Below are 12590 nucleotides of genomic sequence, written 5' to 3' on the forward strand. Positions count from 1 at the left end.
CTTAAAAGTTCTCATCACAAGAAAAAAAGATTTTGTAACTATGTGTGATGAGGACTGTTAACAAGACTTATTGTGGTGACCATTTAGCAATATATATAAATATGGAGTCATTATGTTGTACACCTGAAATTCATATAATGCGTTATATGTCAATTATATCTCAATTTTAAAAAAATCTAGGACTGACAGTAAATTTTCTAGCTTGGAGTTATTGGAATATCCCAATCTTCTGGTCTCTTTCTTAATCTCTTGGATCTCACTGAGAAATGACACAGAACAGTGGTTAAGAGCCTGGCCTCTGGAGGACGGCAGTCTGGGCTGCCACTTAGTTGTCATGTAACCGGGCAAGACTCTCAGCCCCTCTGAGCCTCAGTTCCCCATCTACGGCTCTGGAGGATTAAGTCAGTCTTCAATAAAGGTTAACCATTAACAAAGGCACTTCCTTTTTCCTGCTCTAACCTCTTCCTGAGCTCTGGGTCTGGGGCACTTGCTGGGAGACTGGGCCTCCTGGGGAGTCTCTGTTCCCTTGGATCCCCCTCTTGTCTCTGCTGCTGTTCTGTCATAGCTTCTTCCCTCCCTAACTAAGACATGCCCCGTGGCTTAGTGGTTAGGTGTGTGCGCTCCACTGCTGGCGGCCCGGGTTCGGATCCCGGGCGCACACCGACGCACCGCTTCTCCGGCCATGCTGAGGCCGTGTCCCACATACAGCAACTAGAAGGATGTGCAACTATGACATACAACTATCTACTGGGGCTTTGGGGGAAAAAATAAATAAAATTAAAAAAAAAAAAAAGACATGAGGGAGGGAGCAGGCAACTGGTGAATCCTGAAATGAAAGAACCCAGGTAGAGGTGCAAGTGGCAAATGTGGCCATGCCTGGTCCCCTGGGCGTCTCCCTGGAGCGGCATCCTCAGATTACGCTTCTGCAGTTAGAACATGAATGTGCTGGCAATCAGGATGGCAGGCTAACTTTTTCCAATTTGCAGGAGACAAATAATTAAGTAAATGAGGAGAATTTCCTCAGTTTTAAGTTTCTCTTCCATACATTTTTTTCTTAAGCTCTGGCTTCTGTTACCCTTAATATACACACTAGTGTCCAGATAAGATGGCATCTAAATTCACATGTAATTATATAGTGGGATCTTTTGACCTCCATGTATTTAGAATTCCAAGAAAGGCACCTCACCCCCGACAGTGGGGCAGCCTGCCACCTCAGCCAGTCTGTGAGAACCAGCGTGGCACAAGTTGGTACCAGCACCAACCGGGGCACCTTTTGGATAGTAATAACAATAATTTTTTAAATAGCTAACATTTATTGCATGATCACATGGTGCCAAGCACTGAGCTAAGTGCTTTACATGCCTTCCCTCACTGAATCCTCACCACAAGTCTCTGACCTGGACACTGTCACTAAAGTGAGTGACCAAATCACCAGCAACCAGAGAAATTCTTCTGAGCCCAAGAGGCAGTCACTATTTTGAGCCTTTCATGAAATAAACTCCACTGCATAAGCATTTACTCACTTTTTAAACTCACTCTTAGGGAAGTTTGATGAGAGATGGACGTAAGTTTAAAACACAGGACTCCAGGTGACTGTGCATGTGTGTATGTGTGAGAGAGAGAGAGAGAGACAGAGACAGAGAGACACAGAGAGAGAGGGAGACGGAGAGAGAGGAGAGAGAGAAGAAGAGAAAGGAGAGAGAGAGAGAGAGAAGAGAGACACAGCCTGCCTGCCTGTGTGTGGGGGAAAGTGTGTTTCCTGTGAGGGCAGAGTGTGCATGTGTGTGAGCCTGTCTTGGGGAGGGCAGGGGGGCGTAAGTGTGTGTGGGAGTGAGCCTGCAGAGGGAGGGAGCCTCCTTCCAACCAAGGCTCCTGGCTGCCCGCTGGCCAGAGACCAGGCGTTCCAGAGAGCCCGGGGAAACCAGTCTTTCGAGAACCCTGCCCAGATCACAGTAAACCAGCCCTGCAGCATGGAAGCAACTCTGACTATAACCTCTGGAGAATGCTCCAGCAACACTAGGCTTAACCCCCAGCAAAACAGGCTGGCAGCAGCACACCCTAGCCCTCTGGGCTCATCATCTTGTCAGCCAGCCACACAGCCCTGCCCCGCCCTCAGCCTGTGGAAATCCTCCCAAACGCTTCTCCCAAGAATCCCAGGGATAAAAAAAGATTTCATTTCTTTTCTTTTTTTTTTTTTTTTGTGAGGAAGATCAGCCCTGAGCTAACAACCATGCTAATCCTCCTCTTTTTGCTGAGGAAGACCGGCTCTGAGCTAACATCTATTGCCAATCCTCCTCCTTTTTTTCCCCCCCAAGCCCCAGTAGATAGTTGTATGTCATAGCTGCACATCCTTCTAGTTGCTGTATGTGGGACGCGGCCTCAGCATGGCCGGCGAAGCGGTGTGTTGGCGCGCACCCGGGATCCGAACCCAGGCCGCCAGTAGAGGAGCACGCGCACTTAACCGCTAAGCCACAGGGCCGGCCCACGATTTCATTTCTTATCAGAGGAAAAATCTGAAGAACCAATCTAAACAGTGTTCCAAAAAACAAGACACAAAATTGTATGCAGACAATGATTTCAACGTGAAAACACATATGGGCAGCTAATAGGAGAAAGCATGGCTGTAAAAATGAAAATGGTTTTGATCTTGCTGTTTGTTACAAGATTTTTTGAACTAAAAAATAAAATTTATAAAAAAGTTATTACAATAAATTAAAATATTAAAAGTGGTTCTTTCTAGGTCACAGCCTTGTGGATTGTTTTGTTTACATTTTTGTGGTTTTCTTTTTTTTTCTTTCGTGAGGACTAGCCCTGGGCTAACATCCATGCCCATCTTCCTCTACTTTATATGGGACACCGCTACTGCACGGCCTGACAAGTGGTGTGTCAGTGCGCAGCCGGGATCCGAACCTGCGAACGCTGGGCCGCCGCAGCTGAGCGCACACACTTAGCCGCTGAGCCACCGGGCCGGCCCCTTTTGTGTTTTCTAAAGTTCTGACAATGAGATGTATGTCTTTTATAACAAGCACTAGTAAAAAGAAAAATCACATAATAAATAGGAGTCCAGATTCCAGTCTATGAAATGAGCTAGGAGCCTTTTACGTAGCCACAAAGCTACAGGATGTCTCGGCACCCGCAGGGGTGACGAGGGGCAACCTGAGGCACAGGACAGGCGAGCACCTAAGGGCAGCTGTGCCGGACAGCAGACAGAGGGCCTCAGAGAAGCAGAGGAGAGGCGGTGGATCACAGGGCAGGAAGAGCACCGGAAAGCTACTCCTCATCCTCTTAGCTGAGGGCCATCTTGGGCACTCTGGGAAATTCGACAACCCTCACATCCTCACGGCAAGCTCTGCTGAGAAATTCAAAAAAATCCCTAAGACCAAAGGAAGGCTTGGAGGGAGGCAGCCCTAGGACAAGCAAGGCAACCCTCCCTGGGGACTGGGTTGAAGGAACCAGGTGGCTCTGCTAAAATCAGTCACCAAGACACTGACAGAAGGGCCTGGTCCATCCTCCCCTTCTATACACTCCCCCTGCTGTGCAGCCTTGTAGGAGTGTACACTCGCTGCCCCTGCCCTCAAGGAGCCTGAGACCCAGGCACCATTCCCTTCCCTCAAAGATGTCCTTGCTGTTCAACGACCCTGGCTGTCTGTATGACAGCACTAACGTGGGGGAGGGGGTGGAGAGAGAAGACACACAATGGTCATGCCTCGCAGCCCCTCTAGAAAGGATTGAACAGTCACAACATGCAGAAGCGGTGTGTTACCTAAGTTGGCGCCAAGGACTGATAAGCTCATTTCTCGCCCTGTGATCTTGTCCCAGTTCTCCCACAACAAGACCACAGAAGTGGAAAATGCCGTGTCTATTTACCCTTGAAGATCCAGCTGAAATGTCACCTCCTTTGGAGTGTCTTCCCAGACTTCTACTGACAAGACAGGCCTCTGCTTTCCCAAAGTCCCCTGCCCCTTATCCATTTATCCTGTAGGACCCAGTTTCTGTGCACGCACCTTTTCAAGGTTAAACATCTGTTTGACACCTCCCATCCTACCAGAGGTGTCCAGGAAAACTCTGGAGCTAGGCTTTCTAATGAAAAATACAAGATTTTTGAAAAATAAACACCAGTATGATCTCACCATGATCTAAGAAGCTCTTATTAGGGCCTAGACATAAGGCAGCATCTTCCAGCACACAAATAAGAGCTTTAGGAAGAGAACTGTAAACAGAAGACTGGTGAAACTGTCCTCAGTTCTGGCTCCTCTGGGGAAGCCAGCCCAAAGGCTGCACGGTGCCAGCAAGGGGGAGAGGTGCAGCTGCCCACTGGCCGCCCCGCCCTGCCACCCCCGCCCCCGACAGCGGCCATACTCCGTGCCCCCAAGCGCTCCGCTCAAGAGAAAGAGAGGAGGAACCTGGCCAGCGTTTTGTCAGCTGCCCCACTGGCACCTCTACCCCAGCAGGCAGCTGCTGTCCCTCTCTCAGATACACTTGCCCCCAGGGCAGCTTCTCGAGATCACACCACCAGCTCAGTTAGAGCCTGTTTCCAGGTGGAGCTGAGACCAGGTGTCCGGCTGCCTTGACTCCACTCCTGAGGCTGCCCTCTCCCAGCACCCTGTGACTTTACTGTCCCATCTCATAACCTGTGCTCGGCCCTTGCCCTATCTGACCTCCCCAGGAGGCTCCCAAAACCATGGGTGCTTGGCTCTTTTTTCTCTCCAAGAAGCCATTTGGGCCAGGCTTCTACACGCCTCGCACGTTCCGCCTGCTCTCGGCTGACTTCCAAACCTTTTAGCCTGGCCCTGGCCTCGCTCCCAAGCTCCACACGGGCACGTTCACTTGCACACCCGCCCGCATGGACTGCACCCTCGTGCTGCTCCGTGTGGTCCCGGACCAGCAGCGTGGGCATCATCTGAGAGCTTGCCAAAAATGCAGACTCCGGCCACACCCCAGACCCACTGAGTTCAAATCTGCTTTCTAACAAAATGCCCAGGCAGTTTGGGCCGATGTTCAAGTGTGAGAAGCTCTGGTGCACACAATGCTGGGCACAGGAGAGTTCACTGTGGGGTCACACCACTATTATTGACCATCACTCCCTTCCCTCCACCCTCACCAAAGTGTGGCTGCTTCTTCCTCTCCCCACTTCCATCAAATGACACCATCAACATGAATCCCAAGCTAGGAACCTCAGGTGTTCACAGCTTCTTCCTGGCCCTGACTCCAACATCTCCGTAACGATCTCCGGGTCCTGTTACTCTGACTTGAGAAGCATCTCGCAGGCCTAGGCCTTCCTCTGCCCCACGGCACCTACCTGAGCGGGGCACAGCTAAGCTCTGTTTACATGTCTGTCTCCTGGCAGACTGCGAGCTCTGTCAGAGGGCTGTGTCAGTCCTCTCTGATTGCCAACAGCTCACACAGAGTCTGACACAGGCTTCAAAAAATTAGATGTTTGCTGAATAATTGAATGAACAAGCAAATGGAAGGAAATAAGATACTCAAGGTGTCAGATGGTAGAAACCAAAAGCGAATGCAAAAATTGTGCAGCGTTTTTGCTTGACTTTGTAAAGTTGTTTAAGGAATAACATCAAGTAGGAGGGAGAAATGTGATGAGGTGGGGGAAATATGGGAGGAGTTTTTAACGAAAATATTTCTAGCTTTTTTCCCCTCCAATTTATAACCCACCAACTTTCTATGAGGAGCAATAACAGGTCCAAGGTCACCTCATGGGTCAGTGACCCAGCTGGTTGGAGTTTAAACCCAGCTCTTTACAGGGGGCTAAATGCTTATAAAGTGGGTGGGGAAAGATAAGATGACTAAAGATGAGCTCAGTGCCTGGGAGGGGCAGGAATGTCACAGAGGGAGGGGCACAGCAAAAGGCTGGAAGGTGGCCTTCCGTGTGGGCCTGAGCTTCTGATCTCCACAGGGAGAGTTCATTGATTACAGTACTTTGCTTCCAGAGTCTGGGAGAGCATCTGCGATAGAGGAAAAATGCCGCTGAGCCAGGAGAAGCCCAGGGAGCCTTTGTTCTAATATTTCAAGCTGTAGACAAACCCAACCACAATACCCAGCACTGCAAACAGTGCTAGGCGAGGTTTAAGTCAAAGGACCAAGGTTCGCATCGCATGAGCCTCCCAGTGGCCTCACAGCTCTCACCATCCAGATGGTCTTACTCCTGAGGTCCTGCAGCACCTAGCATCATGTCTTGCACACTGTATGGGGGTCAATAAATATCTAATGATAACTGCCTTGAGTCAGGAGGCAGAAGCAGCTGGGAACCTGTAACACCCTTGTCTTAGTCTCCACGGGAAGCCCCCCACGCCTGCGCTGACTCCCCGAGTCTGTCTCTGAGTGTGTAGGAGCACATTCATGACTCACACTAATGAGGGAACCTATGTAAACTCCTGATGGTCAAAGACTGCTTATTCAACAAGAAACTGAGGCACAGAGAAGGGGAACCATGCACCACACTCAAGACTCCAAACTCTCCTTCTCAGTCGCTGAGCCGAACCGTTAATAAACATGTGATTGCAGGAGCTCCTCCAGTCCTTCTCGGTGCAGCTAGAAGCGTCAAGCCCCCGCGTAAGGGCACAACACTCATTTTTCTTTATCCCTTACCAGCTTCTCAAAATTCCAACACTTCTGCAAGGGGGATAATTCTCTCTCAAACCTGACAGGTCATTCATTCATTCAGCGACTTTCTATTGAGGTTTTACGATGTGCCAAGAACCATTCTAGGCAGTAGGGACACAGCAGTGAACACAGGGCCCTGCACTTTGGAACTTCTATTCTAGTGGGAGGAGACAGACGATAAATAGGGCAGCAAACTCGTAAATTACACAGTTGTTAGAAAGTGATATGTGCTACGAGAAAAAGAAAAATTAGCACAGGGTAGGGGAGATCAGGAAGGTCAGGGTAGGATGGGGGGTTACAGTTTTAAATAGGGTGACAGGAAGGCCTCACTGGGATGGTGAAGTTGAAGCAGACACGAGGGAGAGCGAGGAGCCATGCGGCAGCTGGGGAAGAACATTCCAGCCTGAGGGAATGGGAGGGCAAAGCATCCTGGTGTGTTCAAGGAACAGCAAGAAGGCCAGCAGGGCTTGTGAGATAGCCATTCATTTGTCATTCATTCATTCATTCATTTAATGAGCACTTACTGAAGACTCAACTCTTTGCCAGGCACTGAGTGGCAAAAACACTAACAGGCATGATCCCTACCCTCAAGGAGCTCATAACGCGGTGGGGGGGAGGGTGAGCAGGAAGGAGACAAAATGACCTTAAAAGAGGATTACACTCAGAGCAGAAAGACTCTGGCAGAGGTCAGGGGCCTCACCCAACTTGGAGTGGCTGGGTACTGAAGAGGCCACTGAAGCACAGGCAAACCCTCCAAGAGGTACTGAGCTAGACTCAGCCGGCAACCCCAGCTCTGATTTTGATGCTGAGGACAATACTGGCTGTTGTTAACCTTGCTCACTCATTTTTCTTAGCTAAAAAAGAAGCCTTCCAAACACCAGATTTGTAAAGAAAATCTTTCAAACTGCAGATGTAGGGGCCGGCCCCGTGGCTTAGCAGTTAAGTGCGCGCGCTCCGCTGCTGGCGGCCCGGGTTCGGATCCCGGGCGCGCACCGACGCACCGCTTCTCCAGCCACGCTGCTTCTCCGGCCATGCTGAGGCCACGTCCCACATACAGCAACTAGAAGGATGTGCAACTATGACATACAACCATCTACTGGGGCTTTGGGGGAAAAAAATAAATAAATAAAATTATTAAAAAAAAAAAAAACTGCAGATGTACACTAAGTGTTTGCCATGTCCCAGATGGCCTCAGACTAAAAAGGTAAATGCCAGATGGAAAGATCTGGAAGAGGCCACACTGGGGGGAGACTGGGGACCAGGAAGTGATGATGGCTTAAAGCCCAAGGGTACGTTCATTAGGGGGACCATATCACACTCCAGGGCTTCCTGCTGCACAGGCAGACAGTGCCTGTGTTTCCATGGAATTACCAGCACCCCCTCCAGGGCTCGGGCTCAGGCCACTGGCCTGTTGAGGAGGAGAGTCCAGTGGACTAAAATGTGCATGTGAAGAGTTCTGCAGAGCTCTGCCTGAGAGATGCTAGCCCTGTTTCCCCAGCTTCATGAAAGGGCACTTTTTTACAAGACGAATCCAAAGATGGCCCTGTCAAGACCCAGGAAGCTCCCACCCTAGGAGAGCTGAGCCCTGCTGATCAGGGGCTGGGGAGCCTGGCCAAGCCAATCCATACTGGTTGGACCCAGATCCATGCTGAACGATGTAAACGTGCTTGTTGGGTGTGTCACCAACAAGAGTCCCAAAGACCAAAGAGGTGGTGAGGAGGAAGCCGCCCTGGTGAGCCCTAACCAGGTTCCTGACCAAACAACACGGGAGAAGTCCTCCGGGCCAAGAGGCTGCAGGGTGGGGGTGGGGCTCAAACCCTCACTGCTCTTCTGTCTCAGGCTGGGGTACCCAGGAGAAATAGGTTCCTGGGTCTGCACCCCCAAAGCTTCCCTCAGGCTATGCCATCACCACCGGATGTCCCTGTCCCTCCAATCCCTCTGGAGTGAGGCCGCCTTATCAGACTGTCTCCCACTCCGACTTATATGACTCAAGTCCTTCTTAGCTGTGATGCTGAGATTCAGTCTGTGAAACTGAAAAAGGCAGGGTACCAACTCCCCATCCTGGCATCTTTTCAGACCAAATCTGCCAAGGCCAGCCAGCTCCTCCCTAGCCCACTCCATCACCCACTGACCCAGCTAGTTTCAGGCTCTCCTGCACCCACTGTTCTAGAAACAACTGACAAGGGTCTGGGGCTTGCTCCCAGGCTGACCTAGGTCTTAGCCAGCAGGAGCTCTACCTATGGGAAATGAAGCAAAGTCTCAGGGTCTAGGATGAGCACCCCTGCACCCCATTCCTTTATAAAGAGTTTCCCTTTCTGCCTCCTCATTCCTCTTGGCCTAGGAGGGTTTTACTCTATAATTGGCTTGTTTACTGCCACGCCGAGGGCTTCAGAGGGGCAGAGGTGGGAGGAAAGTTTTGTTGGAAGTAAGGAAAGGGGTGTGTGCCCTGAGCTTTGAGGCTCCCTCAAACCCTCCGAGCGCCTCTCTAACTACCTGAGAACTGGCCAAGAAGCCATGTGAGAAAAAAACACAAGGCCATGCAAGGCCAGCTGAAGATTCCAGCAGACCGCAGGAGAGAAGCTTATGTTTGGCGCCTGGGAAAGACAGAACAATAACCAAAACTTAATCTGCTTGCTTCTGCTGAATAGTCAAAGCATTACTTGGCATTGTTCTGAGTGGGGAGCCAACTAGAGACCTCCCAATTCAGCTTCTGTGGGCTAGAAGCTCCAGTGACGGCAATCCCCTGCTCAGAAACCTTCCATAGCTCCAAGCTCCAAGCAAACTTACCATCCTTTCAGACTCTTCACAAGGCCGCTAATGACTCAGCCTCTCCCTCACTGACAAAGATCAGCAGAGCCTATCCTCAGCTGAACAGGACCACCTGCTGGGCAACAAGCACATCCTTTGCTCCCCTGCTCAGGTTCTCGGCTCATGGGGTTCCCTCTGCCTCAGGTACCAAGTCTCCCCATCTTTTAAGTCTGTCCTCAAATGCTCCCTCCCCTGTGAAGGTTCTCCCAGTTCCCCAGCTCCTTCCCCACCCCAGTCACATGCGCCCCTCTGGGCTCTAATCTCCATGCCCTGGTGTTGGGCATTTGCCTTACTCTGTCTTTTTGTGTGTGTGTGTGTGTGAGGAAGATCAGCCCTGAGCTAACATCCATGCTAATCCTCCTGTTTTTTTTTGGCTGAGGAAGACTGGCTCTGAGCTAACATCTATTGCCAATCCTCCTCCTCCTCGCCCCCCCCCCCTCCGCCGCCCAAAGCCCCAGTAGATAGTTGTTTGCCGTAGTTGCACATCCTTCTAGTTGCTGTTGCCTTACTCTGTCTCGCTTCAACAGCTCCATGAGGCCTTACTCTATCCCTCCAAGTGGGCAGGTGTGTCACTCAGCTTTGATTCACCTGAAGCACAAAGCACGGTACCTGGCAGACAGCAGACGCTTAAGAACTGTTTTTGCTGTCCCAAATACCGTTCACCTCAGAGGCACAAGAGGTGATGGGCAAAGGTACACAAGGTCACACGAAAGGAACACTATGAGCAGCAGACACAAAACTGGCAAGAGTACGAGAGGGGTGACAAAAGTTAACCAGGAGAACTGCCTCAGGCCTTACCCTTCTTGAACTCCTCCAGCATGGCATCCAACTTGGTGTCATGGAAGACAAAGTGCACTGGGTGATTATAGAAGCGGGTGATGGTCTTGAGGGGAGTGCAGTCATCCGGGTCCACGAAGGCCAAGTCTTTGACATAGAGAATATCTACAATATTGGATTGCTCATCTTCAAACACAGGGATGCGGGTATAGCCGCTTTCCATAATCTCTGACATCGTGTTGAAGTCGAGGATGGCATCACTGCGGATCATGAAGCAGTCTTGGAGCTGGGTCATGATATCCTCCACAGTTTTGGTCCGTAGTTCCAGGGCGCCCTGGATCATATTTAGCTCCTCTTTCACGAGGTCATTATAGGGCTCTGTCACTTTCAACATCTCCATCAGTTTCTCCCGATTGTAAACGGTGCCAATCTCCTGGCCCAGAAAAAAGTCCAGCAGCTTGCTGATGGGGTAACTGAGGGGGAAGGTGAGTAGCATGAAGAATTTGGTGAGAATGAGGGTGTTGGCACCCACAGCCAGCCCGTGTCGGGAGCACAGGGACTGAGGTACGATCTCCCCAAAGATGACAATGCCAATGGTAGAGGAGGCCACGGCCATGAGTCCAGACCCGATGAGGTTGTCTAGAATGATCGTGAGGGAGGTGTTGACCAGCACGTTTCCCAGGAGCAGCGAGCAGAGCAAGTAGTTGCCCTTGCGCCGGATGGGCTCGATCTTGCGGGCATAGCGCCTCTCCTTCTGCGTGCCACAGTTCTGCACGATGCGCAGCTCCATGGGGTCCAGGGCCATAAGCCCCAGGTTGAGGCCAGAAAATATGCCCGACAGCACTAGCAGCACCATAATGAGGAGGATGTGCAGCCAGAGGGGCAGGAACTTCCCAGCCTCCTCCACCATAAAGAGCAGCGAGTCCTTATCCGTCCACCTCTGCCAGGGCCCGTCCACCCCGGCCCGAGTGCACAGTGCATACAGCTTCATGTTCTCGCTTCTCCGAAGGAACTTAGTGAGCACCACCAGCATCCCCGACGTGTTCCCGCGGCTCACGTTGACCAGCTGCTGGACGACCAGGTCCTTGGTGAGCTCGGGGCAGCTGGTGGAGTTGTGGACGGCCTCGGAGTTGTCCACCTCGGTGAAGGAGATGAGGTTGCTGGAGATAGAGCCCAGCCTCTGGCCGTACAGCCTTAGGTTCACCGTGCTGCCCTCGGACACGAAGATGATGCCATCCCGGTCCATGCCGCACGATTTGTTGCAGCTCGCCAGCCTCATGCCCAGGATCGCGCCTCGCTGGGGGTCGCCCTGGCCCCGGGCCCCCCGCGCCCACAGCAGCACCAGCAGCACCAGCGCCGCCAGGAGGAGGCGCCCTCGGGCCGGCCCGCCGCCCGGGCGCCCGCCCCCGCCCACCGGCGCCATGTTGCTCCGGCTCGGCCGCCGCCGCTCCCCGCGCCCCGCCGCGCAGCCCCGCTCGCGCCGCCGCTCCTGCCGCTGCGCCGCCGCCGAGCCAACTGCCCGGGCCGCGGGCCTGACGTCAGGTCAGCGCCCCGCCCGCCCCGCCCCGCCAACCCACGCCCCTCATTTGCATGGGAGGCCCCGCCCCCGGCGCGCGGCTCCAGCGCCCGCCCTTAAGGCGGTCCGGCGCTTAAGGTGGAGCGGCGCCGGAGCGCGGGAGCCGCCGGCGGGCGCCCGCCCCGCCCTCTTCTTCGCGCGCGTTCCTCGCCCGCCTTTCCGCGCGAGTCGCGCTCTCCTGCGCCCGGACTCGCTCTCGGGGCCGCGCCGTCCCTCGTCCGCAGCCTGGCCGGGCCTGGCGTGCTCTGCCCGTTCCCCTTCCGCAGAAGTCTGCAGCTCGGGGCGGCTGGCCCTTCTCTGCAGGAACCTCAGAAGCCACACCACGTTGTGATTCGGCGAGGAAAATGCTTTTCCTGATATAAGAAAAGAAAAGAGGAACCTGAGGGCTGAGGCCTGCGGGAGGCCTGCAAGTCCACCGGCATTGCAGCCAGCGCCTTGAAGACTTTTCTGGCCTCCGCACTCCTGGGGGTTTTGCTGGCCTTGTCCCAAGGCCAGCAGTGGCTTTTCCCAGCCCCAATCTGGGAACTGAGGATGTACAATGTACCTGCAGATAGAAGGGCCAGGGTCTGGCCTGGCTTATCTCATGTCGTTTCCATTTAGGACACAAATATTGAGCTTCTGTGTGCTAGGCACTTGTTCCCGACTTTGACAATATAGCAGTGAATAAGCCAAAGTCCCTACCCGCCCGAGTTTACAGTCTAGAGAAGAAAACAGGCAAAACAAACACATACATAATATTTAATCCTCTGAACAACTCTAAGAGGTAGTGTTATTATTTCCATATTACAGATGAAGAAATTGAGTCTAGGCA

General features: G+C 52.5%; 1 protein-coding gene across 2 annotated transcripts in view; it reads right to left on the minus strand.

The window, feature by feature from the left end:
• CNNM4 (cyclin and CBS domain divalent metal cation transport mediator 4) overlaps nucleotides 1-11641 on the minus strand; it is a 37171-nt gene extending 25530 nt beyond the window's left edge. For both annotated transcript variants that reach the window (XR_009217262.1, XM_058534523.1), the window contains exon 1: nucleotides 10225-11641. Coding sequence is in view for 1 of the 2 variants with exons in the window: in XM_058534523.1 (XP_058390506.1) it covers nucleotides 10225-11626 (1402 nt within the window). In the remaining variant the exon portion in view is untranslated. The remainder of the gene's footprint in view (nucleotides 1-10224) is intronic.
• Nucleotides 11642-12590: the final 949 nt, after the last annotated feature.

Source organism: Diceros bicornis, chromosome 40, assembly GCF_020826845.1.
Source record: "Diceros bicornis minor isolate mBicDic1 chromosome 40, mDicBic1.mat.cur, whole genome shotgun sequence".
Taxonomy (NCBI): Eukaryota; Metazoa; Chordata; class Mammalia; order Perissodactyla; family Rhinocerotidae; genus Diceros; species Diceros bicornis.